General features: G+C 36.9%; 1 protein-coding gene across 5 annotated transcripts in view; it reads right to left on the bottom strand.

Annotated features, from left to right (window-relative positions):
* Window positions 1-488: 488 nt before the first annotated feature.
* The window catches only part of LOC122348404 (male-specific lethal 3 homolog), a 52555-nt gene continuing 32351 nt past the window's right edge, over window positions 489-20692 (bottom strand). For 3 of the 5 annotated variants that reach the window (XM_043243803.1, XM_043243801.1, XM_043243808.1), the window contains 4 exons: window positions 19221-19333; window positions 7907-8006; window positions 7736-7820; window positions 489-1265 (listed from right to left, as the gene is read on the bottom strand). In XM_043243803.1, coding sequence (XP_043099738.1) covers window positions 1166-1265; window positions 7736-7820; window positions 7907-8006; window positions 19221-19333 — 398 coding nt within the window. In that variant the 3' untranslated portion in view covers window positions 489-1165. Of the gene's footprint in view, window positions 1266-7124; window positions 7452-7735; window positions 7821-7906; window positions 8007-19220; window positions 19334-20692 lie in introns of those variants that run through there. The other 2 variants (XM_043243802.1, XM_043243805.1) reach the window with 2 other exon arrangements.

Genomic DNA, 20692 nt, shown 5'->3' with positions numbered 1-20692 from the left:
GGTGTACTGTTAGCTGCAATTCACCTGCAATTGAAATATTTAAAAAGGAAAATAAAATACCTACATATTCACTTGGGATTGGAATAAAGTGTGGATTTAAGGTAACTTGAGTAAAAATTACTTGGTACTTTCTTTTAAATCTACAATAATGCTGTGGAGCTTTAATGAGCTAACTTCACTTTCCAGAGTGGTGAATGTCATAAAACAGCAAACAAAGCCATTTAGTACATTATGTGTTCACTTCATAGTTACTGGTATAGGTAAATGTTCAAATAAAGCATGATAATGAATAATGTTTTGACAGCAACAAGGTCGCTACTGTAAATAAAAAAAATGGGACAAAACCTTGCCTGTCATCACATATGTGGAAAAAGCTATGTGCACGATAATTTAAACTTAAGAAATACAAATGTTTACATACAAGTATTTACCTATTTTTAGAGGTTTAATTAACATTTGAAATTAATGGCAGAAATTAAGCACCACCATAAGTGATTGTGGCTTTAATAGATAATCTAAAAGACACCATAGAATACACAGAAACAAGAACACATGGGAATAATTAACAATCTGTATAAATAATGTGAGTTGGGAGATGTGAATATTGTTAAAACTCAGCCATGTCCTATTTTCACAAAAAGAAAAAAGTGAAACCTTGCACCACTTAGCACTTTATATACAGTAATGTACAAAAAAGAAATATATTTTGTGACTAAAAGAATGACAAAGCAATTACCAGTGGAGATCACAATTAAAAAATGCATTATTAATACAATGTTATTACAAATATCTGCATGGCAAATGTGCAATAAACCTCTTGCTTTTGCACAACTGCTTGTTTACGTTCGTGCAGAGGAATAAGGGAAAGGACAAGCAAAATTAGGAAGGTTGAGGTAATGGTGGCTTTATACGACAGAAAAACTAGAAAATAAGGAAATTATCATTTTGCACAACTGAGTTCAAAATGGTTCAAAATAAAACTAATGAACAAATAACAAAAAAAGATTGTCATGAAAGTTCTGTCATACATTGCAAATGAATAGTCAGAAATAGACAGGTGAAATACTTTAGAGAAACATAGAATTTGCAGGTAGAAAGAACATAGGCTCAACATTCAGTGTCAGAGGAGCAAAGCACAATAAAAACCCTCTCTGTAAAAGGTTTCTCAGAAGATTGAGCGTGGTTGCTTCATGCTGTAATGGGCTTCAGTTGCAGACACATATGCAGACTCTGGAAAGAAGTCCTCTTGAAACTCTGCCAAAAACCTGGAAGATAATACAAAATAGTTTGAACCAGAGAAAAACAACTGGCAGCCAAGTAAAAATTAAAAACAAAACAAGCTTCCATAGAAAGTGTGATGCAAAAATCAGGTCCAATTTTTTTCAGTCTTTCAGTAATAAATATTTAAACTGATCAATAACTAACATATATTCATATATTCAGAAACAAATTATAATGTTTCGTAATATCCTATTAAACTTTACCTAATGATTAAAGACAGCTATTTAAATTTATGGTTACAAATGTCAAACTTTTAGCTCACACAATCATGCACTTCTTAAATAATTTTTTCAGATGATTTATTTTAAATAAGCCGTGAGCTGTGAGAGACAGTATTAACCATGACCACATTCGCTCAGTGGAGTCTATAAAAAATATTGCAACTCCATCAAAAGCCTCCTCTCCTGTTAGGTTTGTACTACACAATGCAAGATCTCTTCCAAATAAAACGTTTATTCTGAATGACGTTTTTTAGTTCCAGAGATTTGATGGGAACTGGTAGAATTTTCACAATACTCCAAGGTCAGTTTGCCATGGTGGTGGTTTGGCAACTATGTTCAAGAACTATTATCATTGAAAACTTTTGCCTGTTTGATGCCTTTACAACCTTTGAAGCGCAGCTAATGAAGATTGATCAAACTTAGAATCTGGATGTTCTGATTTTGAGGAGCCAAGCACCAACAGTGTGATGACATCTATTGTATCTGTTATAATTATTCTTTTTCTGCTGCTTCTTCTCATTATTCCACCAGTCTATGGCAGCCCAAAGAAATGCAGACAGTCTTTGGAGTATCTATCCAAGATCTCTAGGGCCACCACTTATCTCTATATAACACCTCCAAAGTTGCACTCATGTCTATACTGATAAAAATGAAAATGAAAATTATTTTCCCTCCAAATGCCAGATTAGCAGATTCAAATGAGATCCAAATTTTGTAAACCCTACTTTTCTCCTATCGTTCTCGAAAAGCGCGCAAAAAAATTTAACGAAAATCATGCAAAAATCGATATCGAGTATGTTATAGGGTCAAAAAAAAAGTCAGAAAGGACCCATATAGAATATTGTGAATATGGTAAATGGTGGTACAAACAACAAATTGGAGAAAAAGTGGTGCAAACAACAAATCAAAGAAAAAGTGTGCAGCAACCAAGTGGTGACTCTCTGGAATATCAGGGGTGCAAAATAGACACCAATTAATAAATGGAAAAAATACAAAAGGGACACTCTCACACACACAAATTAACTACTAAGACTGGAAAAGAGCATATGGGGGAAAAAAATAAATAATAAAAAATCCCAACAAAACAACTTTCTCACACACATACAACTTAACTACTAAGACTGCGGCAGAGTAAGACAGCTTTTATTGAAATAAAATCAATAAATCACAAGAGTTTCTCATTCTCTCTCTTACACACACACTCTCTCCAGGCCAATCAAAATGTGACTGTATTGATAATGTAAAAACTGATATTCATCTAACTAAAAATATCTAAACCTTGACAACAAGCAGTCTTTCAGAATGTCTAGATCTCTAAATGTAAAACCTAAAAAGTGAAAACATTCTAAAAAACCCAATGGTCTAAAAAAACCCAATGGCAATCCAAAAGTCTCTGTATATCTCTATATAGGATGCTAATACAAGACGTTAAACAACATTTACAGTTTTTTATATTTTAAACGCATTAACTCTTTAATGCGAAATATTGCATTTATAATTTTTTAATAAAGAGATAATTTAATTTATTGTAATGGGGAAAATATTGCATAATATAAAATTTCCTCAAAATTCTAAATACATTACAAGGCTTCGGTCACTTTTGTGTGAGGGCCAGAACGTTAAACGTTTTTTTTTTAAATATCTCTTTCCAAATACAGATGTGTTAACTAGTACTATGGATCACGGTTGACAACAAAGTATTCAATATAGCTTGTGCTGATAGTCTGAACAAGGTAGCTCCACTCAAATCACTGAGATTTACAAAAAAAGACATATCCAGACATGGCTAAATTGGCATACACACTCACTTTATTAGACAGCAATGCAGAAAAGCAGTAAGTTGAAGAAAGAGAAACTTAAGAGTCTCTTATGAAAGGTTCTGTGAAACATACTCTGCTGCTCTGGTTCCCTGGAATTTGGGAAAAGTTACTCAAATTCTTTGTGGAATAATTTCAAGCTATTATAGCAGAAATATCACTACCAGCTGTGGTTCACTCTGAGCCCCTATTGCCTTCTAGATCTTTTAGGCACTGTCTCACTCATTCAGCTGCAAAATATATTGTCTTCAGTGAAACCCACAAATTCTCATGTGGATTTCATTCTTAATTCAAGCTTTCTCAAAAATATATTTTAATTTGGTTGCCCCACATCATATTGGCCATTATTAAAAGTTATCTGGCCACAAGGTTTAAACAAGATGTGGTGTCGCCTGTCCTGAAAAAAATATCTAAAATGGCGTATTTTAAATTTCTATCAAAAATTCTGCCAAAAGTTATTTATTTACAGCTTTCTTCTTATCTAACTGTAACATGCTTAATAGATTTAGGGCTTTTCCATTACAGAGACTGCTTTGCTGAAAGTAATAACCATATTTTGTCATGCCCCTCATGGTCTTTTATGAAAGTGTACCTGGGATATATGAATAATTAAAATAAAAAATGTAAAAAAAATTCTCGAATATCTACCAGTTTTTGCTAGTAATGTTTTTTTTTTGCAAAATAAGTTGCTGAAATAAGCAGAAATTTCAGAGAATGTTAAAATCTCCTCATGCATTGAGAAAAAAAAGGTGGATTTTAAAAACAAACAAGCCTAAGCACAAACACACACACTGTAAGTCCCTTGCACAATCTGAAGTTGCGCTTAAAATTGCACTGGAATTTAAGTGCTGAGCATCCGACCTGACAGGAACTGGCCCCAACTCAGCCTGGTTTCTCCCGAGGTTGTTTTTCCCCATTCTGTCACGGATGGGGTTTTGGTGTTATGATGCATTACACCTATGAGAGATATAAGTCTCATACCATGACATTTTACTTATGTGACTTCACTTAACTTAAAGTGGACAAAAAAGGCATCAAATGAGATATTAGGTGTAATATGACACATTTGCTTTGAACATATAAATATATCAGTGGTGGGCTGTCAGGACCAGCAAAGCCTTCTCTGCTGGCCTAAACACTTTCAGAATCCCTGACCTAGTTTTACTTTATTTTTCCATGAATGTGTATATTAAATTGATCTCCAATAGTCTATTCTCTTGATTTCATAGCTATTCTCTTGGTTGTGCTGCTTCCAGTAGTGTATCTTTATATAAGAGCTTTTATCCAAACCTTTTTTTAACAACCGTGTTAAAAAAAGATCATCATAGGGAAGCTCGAGGCTTTGCATCGAAAATGGATCAAATCGGGGACCAGAATGGACAATAAAGACAATAGAGTAGTTCGGGTAAATTGTTTACGACTACTCGTACTAAGCCTAAACAAATTCCATTCCTATCTGGTTTCGACTCCCTCTACCATGCACTGGCCTCGGCCAAGGCCATTGCTGGAAAAATCAACTCCCCCGGCAGATCGCGGCAGTGAAGACGCTCTCGCACTCAATCAATCAATCAATATTTTTTATTTATATAGCGCTTTTAACAACAAAGGTTGCATCAAAGCACTGTGACAAGGTAAAGTCTCTGGGTTATTGGGATCCTCCACTGGCGAGCAGTCATCCTGACCCCCACTCCTCACCCCCACCTTTCCGCCTGCCTGGCAGACGGGTCTGGATCAAGCGCTGCATTGACGGCTGCCAGAGAAGGATGACTGCTCGCCAGTGGAGGATCCCAATCCCAACCCAGAGACTTTACCTTGTCTTACATGTTGTCAAATTGTCTAAACTATGTGCTTCTATTGCCCCATCTTGTATCTGTATGTGGATGGGATGATGGTCCAAAGCATTTCACTACATGTCGTACTACGTATGTCTGTGTATGTGACAAATAAAATTTGAATTTGTGTTGCCAGTGTCATAGAAACCTGCCTAAAGCCTGAGGGAGACTTGGAGTGAGTCATAGGGGACGTTAAAACACATAACTTTCTTCACCACCTTGTATGGATAATTTTAATGTTACTTGCTTGTCTACCCGGTAAAGCCGCACTTAAAGTATTTTTCATCCCACAGCACGTAAACAGTAGCAGGGAGACTTATGAAGACGGAAAGCAGCTACAGTTAGTTCAAGTGTTAAGTCAAGTTTAAAACCCATGTAATTGCCTTATTTGTTTTAAAGCAATGTTATCTGTAAGGTATAAATACGTTTGAATTAATAAATATCTAAAAGTAAATAGGGTACACTTTATTTGTGTTTTTGCCTCAGATAGAAATGATGTGCAGTGCGTTGCACAGCTGAGGCAACTTATTAAACTGTATCAAGTGGGTTTCTAGCTTTATTAACAGCACTCATTCTCACTAACTGCAATGAACTCTGTAACTCGGTTATACTGCTTTTCTGTGTAATATCTATGGTTTCTATAGCCAAGGCTTCATTGGTATTAAAAAGAGCTGAATTAGTTCATGGACTGTAGGACTCCACTGAAGGCCTCAGTGGGACATCCACGGCCCGCCACTGACATGTATACAGGATTTAACATTTTTTGCATATTAAAGCCATGTTAAATGCATGCGTAATCTTTTATAACAAATTCTTACATTTTATTAATAATTTCACTTAATATAATAAGTAGTATAGGGCTGTTACCAATCATATAAAATCAGTATCTATAAAATGGATCTTTTAATATTATAAACATGTATTGTTGGAAAAAAGATACTATACTACTATGAAACTAAACCGCCAGTAGGTGGCAGCATCTTCAATGACTCTTTTAAAACTTCAAGAAAGAAGCAAGTGCCTGTCCTTATGAATGGACCACTGAATTATTGAATCAAATGATTCAAAACTCAATAGTAAAAGTAATTCAATAACTCCCTAGGGTTGATAGTATCACCAGTGTTACCACAGTACTTTTTTAAGATCAGTGCGAAAGACATTAAAAATACTCTGTTGATTTTGTTCACACAAATAAGTGTTATACACCATTTGAATCTGTTAGACGTCTACCTTTTTGTTGTACACACACAATAACAGCAAAAGTCTGTACTTTTGCAAAATAAACAGGATGTGTGTTCTCTTTTCTCTCTCCACATACCGTTTTTAAAACTGTGTCACTAAAAAGAACTGTAACTCAGCGAAAACATGACACACAAAGAGATGAGAAATATCTACAGAAATCTTGAAGTTTCTACTTTTAAATGCATTCATAATGCAGTAAGTCATTTGAAAACAAATATTCTGTGATAAAGTTCTCAGTATGAAACCAACACCATGTCCAGTTTCTTTTTTGCAAGCGCAAGCTGACCCAGCCACGTTCATTATGAGTAAGTAATGTTTATTCTTTGCATTAGTTTATATGTTATTGCTACATATAAACATTTCTGTTTTTTCCCAAACTATAATTCCTGACTAAAATGTTGGAAATTGAGTGAAACATTTTGAATATGGACAGACACTTCATATTCAAATATTCAGTCTCTATATAATATAAAACAATAGGATATAAAAGTAACACGAATGCTACAAGTTAAAAAATGGTTAGACCATGTTTATCATTATTCCTCTATTTGCAAATGACTATATTGTATGACTACAAAATCTTACTATATATATATATATATATATATATATATATATATATATATATATATATATATATATATAGACTATACTGATTAACATGCTCACAGATGTTTGTTTTGGTTGTTGTTTTTTGTATTAGTAGTCACATAACTTGTACACATTTAACTAGTTGAATTTTTTATTTTTTCTTAATTCCCTGCATCTGTCTTATAGAACTTTAACAAAGAACATCCTGGCATCATGAGATGAATAGCAATACAATATGAAAATACTAGTTGGGCTTTTCCAAAACTATAAATAATGACTGAAAATGTTTGAAATAGAGTGAAATGCCAGACGCAAATTATGTTTCCATGCTCTGTACAATGTATAACAATATAACATATGTCTATGACTACAAAAATCATACTATATAGAAAAAAATAGACATATACTGATATTAACATGCCAACAGGAGTTTTTTGTTTAATTAGTTTTTTGGGGTCTTCTGATACCTGTAACAGATGAATTTGGATAACTTTATATACATATGTACTCACACACACACACACACACACACACACACACACACACACACACACATTTATCTCTTTCTTTTACCTTTGTCCTGTGCAAAGGGCAACATCACAGTGCACATGTATTAAATTGATCACGTGATCAACATGTGGAACTTCATAACAATGATTTACAACTACCTCTCACACATTTACCTTACATATGTGGTTCTAATGTGCATTCAAGTTATTCATGAGCATGCAATGATAAAACAAATCTTTACCTGAGGAAAAGCTCGAAGTGTTTTACTAGTGCCCTCAGGTTCTTTTCTGGTATGTGCATCTTCCTCAAGATTTCTGGCAGTTTAACTAAAAATAAATAAAAATGACAAACATTAAAGTATAATTCCTTTAAATTTATGACAACATTTTTTAAACAAACAACTGATATTCACCAAACAGCCGAAGCAGGTGCTGGGCGCCATAGAGGTAAGAAGGAGGTGGAAGCTGGTCACTCTGAGGGTAGTTATCTGGTGTCAGTCTCCAGCTCAAAACCTCAAGACAATCACATAGGAGTTGACCAGTTTAATGAGCTATTTTATTTTAAATTAAGTTTTAAACATATAAGCAGTATTGCACCAGGGTATGTTAAAGTAAACACACAAAAAGAAACATTTATTGTTAAACTATGGCGCAAGAATGATCTCAATAATAATTCATGGAAAATACATGATGTACACGCAAGTAACCCAATTATGCATGATAAATAATAAACATGCATGACAAAAACATACACATTCACAAAAACTATTCACTTACACAAAATAAGAATATATTTATAAAATATGTTTCACAAACACAATTAACATTTGTAACTGTGCACAAATGTTTGTTTATCACAGACTCTGTGAATGTGAAATGCCTTGGATTTGTGTGCATTTTTGTGTGCACTTTCCTGGCAACAAACTTCTTCCACACAGGTCACTCATACTCTTTAGCCATTCAGATTTGAGCCTGTCAGTCGACCAATCATAACCCGCTGTGGGTGTGCCTACTTGGATGCTGGCATCATCATTGTACAAGTTTCAATTCAGCAGAGATATATGCAGTTTCCTATTGATAATTCACGTCTGCTAAGACACTATGGGAAAAATTTATTTTCCCTACTGACATAATTAAAACTGGACAGTCATTGGTTTGTACAATATGGGCGGGCTTCCAGCTACATAGTTGCCACCGACAGGTGCAGCCTGCTGCCTTTTTATTTTTATTATTATTATTGTTGTTTTTATTGCCTGCCAAATGTACAAAAGTTATTATTTCCAAATTCGCATTGCACATGCCCCACACATCCATGCGTCCACCAAAAGGTTGTGAGACTTGAGAATGGATTGGAGGTTGAACACTCTTAACCCGAATTAGTTGAATTTACTAGAAAACTGCGTGTAAACTCATTGGACTAAACCATTTTAGTTTTTAAACAGGATGAAACTTAACAGGTTTAGTTGTATGAACATACAATCTTAAGTAGACTAATCAAGCTTACATTAGTAGTCTTTATCAAACTTCATTAGTTCACATTATTAAGCTTTTTGAGCATAGAATAACTATTAAGTTAAACAGTAAATAGAAATAGGAATTAATTTAAAATAAATTTAAGTAATCTCTAAATTATACTTTTAGATTTTTTATTATTGTGAAGAAATGACATTTCAATGTTTTTGTTTTATTGACCAAAAAAAAAATTAAGAAAAATTTAAATAAACATGTCTTTTACCCTAATAATTGTAAATTAACTCTTATCAACAGCCTCAGCAGGCAATTTTGAATCTGTGTATTATATATACAGTACATATTTGTGCTCCAGTATTATTTAGACAGACATCATCTATTAAGTTTTCATTTGTAAAAAATAGCAAATTCAGCTCTTTAACATTTTTAACCTCTTCTTTTTTCAGTATTGAAACATTACATTGGTATTTGTTTAATCATACTTTTTTGTATTTCAGTAACAGCTGACTGTCATTTAATAACCCAAACTACAGACTACTTCATGATGTTCATTCATCGTGAGCTATTAGCAGAAAGAATAATAAAATAATGTGACTTAATGGTTATTTATGGAATGAAAAACGGTTCTTCTTTGGCATCACTGTGAAGAACCTTTTAAGCACTTTTATTTTTTTTTGAGAGTGTACTGCAACCACAAATTAGCAATGGGTTTGCTACACTATGTTTTACCATGGATTTGTAGTAAAACTCTGGTTTACAAATTGCAATCAATCTGCAAAAAAACACCCCAAAAAACAAAAAAGTTGAACCATAGGCCAAATAAGGTTTTTTTTGTGTTTATGAAAAAGAAGAACATTTGCAAAAAAAGTAAACGCACATGAGGGACAGTGAGATGCTAGGGAAAATGAAGTGTCAAGTGTCATAATTGTGTGTCACCGAGCCTATAAACTTTTTTTTTTTTTTTTTTTTTTGTAGCTGTATGAGATGGCCTTGATGAGTCTGAGATTTCCCGGCCTGAAATTTTGTCACAGTCTGCCCCTGGCCAAAGGATTCTGATTTCTTCTCTTTTACCGACAACAATCTTCATAGAGTCCTGACTGGAAGCCATCCTTTGCTGTTGACACACCAAGAAGCAGAAGAATGCAGCCTGCATCGCAAAGATTGCTTCCTCTGCCACTATCCGGCAAGCCTAAGAGAGCTTATTTTTAAGGGTAAGTTCTTAGAGCAAATTTCCAGTGATGCTGCAAATAAGTGGGGCTTATGGATTCCTACAAGATGCAGAGGAGTAGAGAGTACGTCATCTGTCTGGGGATTCCCCACACTCTAACATAAGTGGATCAGAAAAAGATCACTGTCATCTATATATTGCTGACAGCTTCACACTGCATGTATGGCACAGAAGCTGTGCTCAGATAGGCTGCTTTCATTGGAAGCCCCTGTCTGTGCTTGTTGGTCCTCTCACATTTCTCTCCCTCACAATTTCCCGGAGGAAGAAATGGCAAATTTATGCTAGAGTTTTTAGGCTTGAAAGATTTTACACTAACACATATCTTGCACGCCTTACTTGATTGCAGGGATTAATGCTCCTTGTTGTTTCGAGCCCAAGCAGTCTAATCTGAATGAGATGCTGCCACAGACAGCATCGTATTTGTGAGTGCATTGCATAGGCTTTTCACTATGAGGGTGAGTCTGTTCCCATATTCAGAAGAAACAACAAATCCACATGTTAAGGGACTGTGCTTGTGTAATTTCCAATCTCGGCAGAGCTCCTGAATGGGCCACACTCTGCATAGCTCTTTGATTAGACAACAAGCTTTACACGTGAGAATTGCCGAGTGGGGCTGATTGGACTAGAACACTGTCACCAGTGATTTCATACCACTGACAGCTTTGAAGTAGATTATGCCATTCGCCTAAGCCATGCCCATGCTGTCACTTTAGACCACTAAAAAAAAGCATGCCTTTCTCTGCTGCGGCCGAGTCTGCTACCTTTTGATGAAGGCGGCCCTTTCCTTTTTCTCGTCTGCCACAAGCAGATTGAGAAATGTATGTAGCATGTCTATGAGTGGTATTACACACAAAGATCATCAATATCCTTCTTTTTAGCCAGATTGAAGGGAACACTGTTAGTAATGATTATTACTAACTTATTACTAGTAATAATTATCACTAACAGCTTCTGCTGGGCCACAACAGGGGCTATCTGCTCCCACTACAGGAGAATTGAGTGTAGCGCCCAAAAATGACCTCTGTTATGCCTCCAAAAAACCCATTCAGTTCCAGGTGCCAATGGCAACATGTTTGCTGTGAACTCTCTTGTGAATACTGGGTCCATTCAAAGTGCCCACACAACGGTCCACTTTTATAACAAGAACTATAAAATAAAACACAAACATGTAAACCCTTGAGCAGTGTCCCCTCTTTGCGACCACATGTGTGATGTAATTCAACCACTGTCCTACTGTGTTAAGGCATAACAAGTCATCCCAGGAGCATCAGAATGGGTTATGGGGATAATAAAGCACAGTTACTACCTCCAATTCACACAAAGACCACTTCTTTTCAGCTGTGTTTGTTGCACTTCACTTGCAGCATTGCTCCTGTGCACCGAAGTGACAAATTTGTGGTTGAAAGGAGATATGAAGATCATGGTGAAGTAGTGTTTACAGCAGTTACTTCCTGGTCCCCAAAAAAGGACAGCGGTCTGAGGCCTATCCTCAATTTTAAGCAACTGAATCGTGCCCTCAGAATGCTCACATTGAACCAAATCCTATCGCAGTATTAGCTGAAACCTTGAGTCCCTCTGCGAGCGTGGCATCATGGGCACTTAATGATCAAGGTGAACCAGGCTTGTGTGACAGCCCTGGCCCCTTGGAAGAACATTTGAAATGGGTTGGAGCACTTGGAGAAATGGGTCCCCCTGAGTTTGGTCTCCAGGAGGAAAGTAATCTCGACAGATGCTTCTAGGATGGGAAGCCTGCAGCTGGCCGCTGGTCAGTACTGAAAAAATGCACATCAACTGCCTGAAATGTTGGCGGTGTGTTGTTCCTGCCAAATATGGGCAAACTGAACCACGGAGCATACTGTCCCAAAGCAAAATCCCGTGAACAATGTAAGCCAGCATTTGGTATGAATAGCCTACTGTTGCCAAAAATGCAGCTGTCTTGTGATAGCCACAATGGCTGTCCAAAATGAAGAAAGGAATTATGCTCATTGCCCTGTTTTGGTTCAGCAACACTGAATCTTTTATCTCTTATCTTATGGCATCCACGTGAATAATGATCATTAAACCCATGAAGTGAATCGAAACTCATCTCACTTAAACCCCGTTCTTTCTCAAAAAATTATATCTGTCTATCTGCCACAATATATTATATATATTCAGACATAATATATACATCTAAATTGTGAATATATAGTTATGTCTGAATATATTATGACTTAATATATAAATGTACATCTGAATATATACTTAAGTCCATATGTATAAAAGTAAATCTAAATATATATAGTTATAATTCTGAATATATAAATGTAAATCTGAATATACAGTTGTAAATCTATGTATTCACAATTTAGATTTATATATTCAGATTTATATCTATATATTCTGAGTCCCCTCACAGCAATCTGACACCCGCTCCAATCCGCAAGAAGACCCCCTAGATCTTTAAGGGGGTCTGGGGTCAAGGTGCCTCTTCAGACTGGTGTAGGCTCCTCTTACATTGGGCTCAGTACAATATGCCCTTGATTAGAGTTTGATAGGGTAAACTGAACCTAACAGCAGATATACTGCCAAGGAGCAAAGTCCCATCGGAGGAATGGAGACTTGATCCTCGTTTGGTTCATCTGATTAGAAAGCTATTTGGCAAAGCGCAGTTGGACCTCTTTGCCAAAGCAGAAAATGCCCACTGCCCAGTCTTTTTCTGCAAAAGAGGTGCACTGGCACACGACTGGTCCAGCGCTCTCCTTTACGCCTTCTCTCTTGTCTCACTGATCCTTCTATGTTTTCTGACTGGTGTGATGACTGGGATGAAAACACTCTAACGTGCTATGTGTCAGTCATTCTGTCCTTTCTACAAGAGCTGTTGGACAGGGCGCTTCCCATTCATGCTTAAGATTTATGTTGCTGCTGTAACAGCTTCACAAGATCATGAGAACAATCAGTAGGCAAGAACTATTTAATCGTTCGTTTCATGAGAGGCCCCCATGCCCTCTGACAGTCATAGAGCAGAGACTTTCGAGATGGGTGGTTGACTATCACGCAAGCTTATTCCACTTCAGGGCAGCAGTGCCCCATAGGTGTGAGAGCCCACTCGACTAAAGGCGGCACCTCGTCATGGGCGTGGTCCAGTGGCATTTCCCTACTAGAGATTTGTGAGACGGCCATATATATATATATATATATATATATATATATATATATATATATATATATATATATATATATATATATATATATATGTTCAACATGTACAGCGCCAAAACATTGGACCCATCCTGCACATCATTAGGGTATTATCTGACTGTGCAACCTCTCTGTGATGACCTTATAAGCAGGGCATTAATTTCCCCTGCTTACTTTTGTAATTGTATTTGCAACTTTTTTTACTGCCTGAGCTCTTTGTCCTGCCATTATTAGCATGGCACGAATAAACTGTGTTCTCATAGCATATTTAGCGGACTTTAGATCTAATACGTTCACATGGAATGGATGTTAATATGGTTGAAATTCTGTAGCAAAGTGATGATATTTCAGATCACTATCTAGTCTTGTGTGAACTCTGTATAGCTAAAACTGTAAACTCTCTCTACACCTTATTACAAGTAGAACCATCACTTTCACTACAAAAGAATGCTTTTTAAGTAACCTCCCTGACTTTTCTCAATTCCTTAGCACATCCAATACGACACAAAATCTTGATGATATAACAGAAACTATGCACTCTCTTTTTTTCTAGCACTTTAGATACAGTTGCTCCTTTATGCTTAAAGATGAAAGAAAACAATCTGACTCTATGGTATAATGAAAACACTCGCACCCTAAAGAGAGCAGCCTGGAAAATGGAGTGCAGGTGGAGAAAAACAAAATTAGTAGTATTTCATATTACCTGGCGAGAGAGTATCCTATTGAACAGAAAAGCATTAAAAACTGCTAGATCTGATTATTTTTGTCTCTTTTAGAAGAAAACAAACACGACCCCAGGTACTTATTCAATACAGTGAGTAAATTTAACGAAAAATAAAGCGACAACATGTGCTAACACATTCCCCAAAAATTACTTTACTTCCAAGATTGATACTATCAGAGATAATTTCCTTCCCTGAGGAAAAATTACACTCATTCTCTATTATAGGAGGGGAAGAAATGTACAAACTTGTTAAATCATCTAAACCAGCAACATGTTAGACCCTATTCCATCTAAACTATTTAAAGATTTGCTTCCAGAAGTCATAGATCCTATTTTGACCATTATTAATTCACAATTGTCAATAAAAAAAAAACATTAAAAAAACTGCATGATGAGTAACTTCTTAATGCTAAATTCAGGAAATTTTTTTTTTTGCTAATTACTGGACCTAAAAACCCCCACATGTAATAATCTTTAACCCTGTCTAACACTTGATGGCCGCTCTGTTAATTCTTCATCATCAGTTAGGAACCTAGGTGTGCTGCTTGACAGCAATCTTTCCTTCGAAAAACCATGTTTCCAGCATCTGAAAAACTGTGTTTTTCCATCTTAAAAATATATCTAAATTACGACCTACTGCTTTCAACGTCTAATGCGGAAATGTTAATTCATGCGTTTATGACCTCAAGGTTAGATTATCGTAATGCTTTATTGGGTGGTGGTTCTGCACGCTTGATAAACAAACTTCAGCTGGTCCAAAATGCAGCAGCTATAGTCCTTTCCAGAACTAGGAAGTATGACCATATTAGTCCGGTTCTGTCAACACTGCACTGGCTCCCTATCAAACATCGGATAAATTTTAAAATCTTATTAATTACCTATAAAGTCCTGAATGGTTTAGCTCCTCAATATTTGAGTGAGCTCTTATCACATTATAGTCCTGCACATCTGCTGCGCTCTCAAAACTCCTTTGATAAACCTACAGTCGTGGCCAAAAGTTTTGAGAATTACATAAGTATTGGAAATTGGAAAAGTTGCTGCTTAAGTTTTTTAAAAATAGCAATTTGCATATACTCCAGAATGTTATGAAGAGTGATCAGATGAATTGTGTAGTCCTTTGCCATGAAAATTAACTTAAACCTGAAAAAAACTTTCCACTGCATTTCATTGCTGTCATTAAACGACCTGCTGAGATCATTTCAGTAATCGTCTTGTTAACTCAGGTGAGAATGTTGACGAGCACAAGGCTGGAGATCATTATGTCAGGCTGATTGGGTTAGAATGACAGACTTGACATGTTAAATGGAGGGTGATGCTTGAAATCATTGTTCTTACATTGTTAACCATGGTGACATGCAAAGAAACATGTGTAGCCATCATTGTGTCACAGGCAAGGATATTGTGGCTACTAAGATTGTACCTAAATCAACAATTTATAGGATCATCAAGAACTTCAAGGAAAAAGGTTCAATTCTTGTTAAGAAGGCTTCAGGGCGTCCAAGAAAGTCCAGCAAGCGCCAGGATCATGTTCTAAAGAGGATTCAGCTTCAGGATCAGAGTGCCACCAGTCCAGAGCTTGCTCAGGAATGGCAGCAGGCAGGTGTGAGCGCATCTGCATGCACAGTGAGGTGAAGACTTTTGGAAGATGGCCTGGTGTCAAGAAGGGTAGCAAAGAAGCCACTTCTCTCCAAAAAAAACATCAGGGACAGATTGATCTGGGGCAAAGTCATATTCTCCGATGAAGCCCCTTTCCGATTGCTTGGGGCATCTGGAAAAAGGTTTGTCCGGAGAAGAAGGTGAGCGCTACCATCAGTCCTGTGTCATGCCAACAGCAAAGCATCCTGAGACCATTCATGTGTGGGGTTTCTTCTCATCCAAAGGAGTGGGCTCACTCACAATTTTACCCAAAAACACAGTGTTGGAACTTCTATTCTATTGCCTCGCCCACAAAGAACAGGAAGCTGTTCGCAGTTTCCACCTTGCTGAGCTTGCGCCCATGCAGATTCCATCTAACTGACATTTAATCAGGACCAAACACACAAAAACAAATGTTCCCTATTGTAATCTTTCTATGGGTGTTTCTCTTTCTGTATGTATAAATAAAGATGTGTGAGGGGCTGTGTTTCAGAAGCAAACTGAAGAGAGCTGGAAACAGTTTACTTCCCTTGCAACTGAAGCGATGTCACTTGCAAGTTAAACATTCAGAACAAATTCTTGTGTCTATTATTGAGTCTTGAATTATTGAGTTGTTTTCGGGGTGGTAAAGAACCTTAAAGGGGCATCCAGACCCAACATTAATTTGGTGTTTCCGCCCGGTTGCCAACAAGGCAGATCGGACGGAGAGGACCTGAGAGAATATCTCTGCGCAGAGTCAGGCAATAGACGCCCGTCTAAAATCCACTCTCGTGAATTCGTGGGAGGTCAGCGAATCTTCGTCTGCAAAAATCTACTTCTCCGCGCTGTTTGACGGTGACCATTTTTCAGAATATATCTCAGCACTAATTAGATGAATATAACCGTCGTTTGAGTGCATGCAGTAGAGTTGTGTCCCGGACAAGGCTAGATGCCTACATTTCAGTGTTTTTCTGATTGAGTGTTAGTTACACTGAGCGATAAGTTTCGCTCCGGACGAGGCTAGATGCCAGACTAGATGTCAGTTCCGCAACAGAATAAAATTTCTGATTGAAACGTTAGATAATAGAAAAATTTAGTGTGAATGATAGTATGTATGTTATTGATTTTACAAGGAAGTCAATAAATTAAAGGGGAACATAGGAAAAGTCACACGTAGAATCTTTCTTCACATTATCGTGAAACAGTGACTTTCACATAGGATTTAAAGAGGTGGTATGATTCAAAATTGAGAAAAACAGCTTTGAAACAGCTATACCCGCAGACTATTAGAGGCTGTAGAAACTTGGTAACAACACTGCAAATACTGACTCTTTGCATAAATGTCATGTAATTGTCGATAAAAGCCTTTGAAACGTATGAAGTGCTTGTAATTATATTTCAGTACATCACAGAAACAACTGAAACAAAGATCTAAAAGCAGTTTAGCAGCAAACTGTGAAAACTAATATTTGTGTCATTCTCAAAACTTTTGGCCACGACTGTAGAATATCAAAATCGACTGTGGGCGGCAGATTATTTTACTATCTAGCACCTAAACTCTGTAAGAATCTCCCTAACTCTGTTCGGGAAGCATACACACACTGTCAGTTTAAAACTAGATTAAGGACACATCTTTTTAACCTAGCCTACACATAACACACCAACACACTTTTATTATTCAAATCAAAATCAAATCAAGTTTTGTCACATACACAGACATACGTAGTACGACGTGTAGCGAAATGCTTTGGCCATCATCCCATTCACGGTGAGTTGTTTTCCAGCAGTGGCCTTGGCCGAGGCCAGTGCATGGTAGAGGGAGTAAGATAAGAATGGAATTTGTTTAGGCTTGGTGCGAGTAGTCGTAAGCAATTTACCTGAACTACTCTATTGTCCATTCTGGTCCCCGAATTGATCCATTTTCCGATGCAAAGCCTCGAGCTTCCCCATTATGTTATCCAAAGTGTGGTTTACAACCAAAGTCTGAGTCCCGACAGCTCTGCCCACCGCTTCAATTATCCCAGGCAGCTTTGTGGGGCTGTGGACAGCTGCCCTCGTTCTCTCATTTTGTCGATATACCAGGGCTATGCCCAATCCGATCAGCAATAGCCCCGTAATCAAAGTTCCGAAAAGAAATATATCTTCAATATCCTCCAAGGAAAGAGTTGCCAAGCACACAAGACGCCACTTCTCCCACGCGTCCGTCAAATACCCGGCCGCCATCGTCCCGGCAGGACAATCGGGTTCCCCGAACCCACGCTTCTCTTCGAGAAATTGGTGTCAATTGCGTTGAGAGACCAGTTGATCAAATCCATGTTTTTAGCTGGAGAGCAGGGCAGAGAGAGTCTCATTAATAGAGAGGCTAATGACAAAAAGGACTGGACTGCTGCTGAGTGTTCTCTGAAGAAAGTTTTTTTTTTCCTTTGGAATTCAGGGTCCCAGAGTCTGGAGGAAGAGAGGAGAGGCACATAATTCACTTTGCCTGAGGTCCAGTGCAAAGTTTCCACAGTCAGTGATGGTTTGGGGTGCCATGTCATCTGCTGGAGTTGGTCCACTGTGTTTTCTGAGGTCCAAGGTCAATGCAGCCGAATACCAGGAAGTTTTAGAGCAATTCATGCTGCTGACCAACTTTATGGAGATGGAGATTTTTATTTTCCAACAGGACTTGGCACCTGTACACAGTGCCAAAGCTACCAGTACCTGGTTTAAGGACCACGGTATCTCTGTTCTTAATTGGCCTGTCTGTCCTTAACTCCATAGAAAATCTATGGGGTATTGTGAAGAGAAAGATGCCAGACCCAACAATGCAGAAGAGCATTTTAACACCACACCAACAGAGAAGACAAATCAGATTACTTCTGATATTAAACAAGATCTTGGCTTTTAAACGATGTCATTTTTAAATATTAATTTAAAAACTATAAATAGTGTTGTGTGGCTCTTTAATGTGTGACAGATCGCTGTATTAGTTCAAACACATGAGCCAATTGTCTTTTCATATTTACAGAAAAAATTAAATTAAACTAAACGAACATTAGAAAGTATTTTATTTCTATTGCGGAACACATCAGATTAAGTTTAACTCCTGAAGTTAATCTACTCTTCAGATTTGTGGATAAGGCTAGAAGGGATACAACAGTGGCTACTGGGAATATGCGCGTTTACATTTTTTCAGAGCCAACTAAATAACGTGTAACCTATGAAAACAGTTTTAAAAAGCACATGGTGTCATGGTGTCGTAGTTTCATTACTTCAGAGTGTCTTTTTGCCCATCATATTTTAATGAGTGACAAGACATCAAGTAACACGTGTTTCTCTTGATAAATCAAGCTCTTTGTGAATGGTCAATTGCTATGCAGTGCTGATTAAAATGTATATGTGACTCTATATTGGACATACAAATTCTATCAGTATTGGGCTTGATGGACTAATGGACTTGATGCATTTAAATTATAATATAACTTTCTATAACCGACAATAAAGCAAGACATGGATTTTAATGACGACTCACCTCATTAAGTTCGTAGTTCCTCTGGGTTTCCAGCCCTGAGAAAAGCCCTCCAGTGCATTCCCTACTGGGTGTCAAAGGCAAAGGAGAGGAGGAGCCACTGTGAACAGGAGTCTCTGGATAAGCACAGGAAAACAGGCAATTCTAACAAACTGGTTATCTTTATTAGATATGTTGAATAAGAGACATGCAAGATATGCAGAGTGGACTGGAACTGAGAACCATTGAGTTATTGGACATACAATTTCTATTAATATTGGGTATTAAAAACCTGTATTTAATCTCGCTCTCTATATATCTATCACTCTGATATATATACACTCACACTAAAAAAGAAGGTTTACAGTTCAGGAGCTCTGACAAACAAAGTAATGTGTTGTTATTTTGTGTACACCTGCTTTGAATGGATCGCAATGCATGAACATCACAAATGTATAAAATTACATTTCACTATATATCAGTACGTTGAGTTAAACAGTATTTCAGATAGATTAAAAAAATTAAATAATGCAATGCCTTCAGTGTTTAATCTTTAGTCATCATACATTACTGACATTCGGTTCTCCCATTTGATACTGCTAAGTGCTTTGACACAATCTGTATTGTTAAAAGCACTATACAAATAAAGTTGACTAGACTTGTATGTATGTAGATGTTGTGTTGAGTGTGTGTGCAGATATGGACATACATATGCGCATGGGCATGTATTGATACAAATATCGTCGCCACATTCAGTCACATTAAGTATTACCACTATTTGAAAAGGCCAAGTAAAAATAAAAGGAATGTTGGAAGTAAAGACAGCTTGTGGACTAGAGGAATGTTCAAATATAAAAAACATCTGCACAATATACCCATATCCCAGATAGCCCCACTGGTCATTGGCAGTGATAAAGATGATTAATGACCATGGCATTTCTCAAAAGAATCACATTCCCTTACCTCCAATCCAATCGAGGCCGAAATGTGAAAGTATGCATGAAGAAACGTGAACAGATGCGTGGTCCACTATACGAGTCCGCATTAACTTTGCATAACTGCCTTGGCCACAGATTAACACAACAAAAATTGTGCATAATATGATGACTTTATTTCTTAATTCCTTTGTTAACATGTCTTTTCTTCTCCATTTGTTTTGATCACCTCTTCTGACCAACATTCCACTGCCCAATATTCATGCCCTAACTTTGCAAATTCTATTATTGCATTAGTACTGCATACTTCTCATGGGCATTTAATAATTTTGGACTTTTAGTCTAAATTAAATTTACATTTTATCTGTAAAAAAACCCTGTCTAATAATTTGGCACACCTATAAAGGAAAACTGGCCTATAAAGTTTTTTTTTCTCTCCTCCATTCTGTGACAGATGGGATTTTGGTTAATTGCTGCTGTCGCCTCTGGCTTGCTTAGTTGGGGACACATAATTTCTAGTGATTACCTTTGATCTGATTACAGAGACAGTTTCTCCATGTC

This window comes from Puntigrus tetrazona, chromosome 7 (genome assembly GCF_018831695.1).
Source record: "Puntigrus tetrazona isolate hp1 chromosome 7, ASM1883169v1, whole genome shotgun sequence".
Lineage (NCBI taxonomy): Eukaryota > Metazoa > Chordata > Actinopteri > Cypriniformes > Cyprinidae > Puntigrus > Puntigrus tetrazona.
The sequence above is the reverse complement of the archived record's forward strand: the minus strand, read 5'-3'. Positions and strand labels throughout refer to the sequence as shown.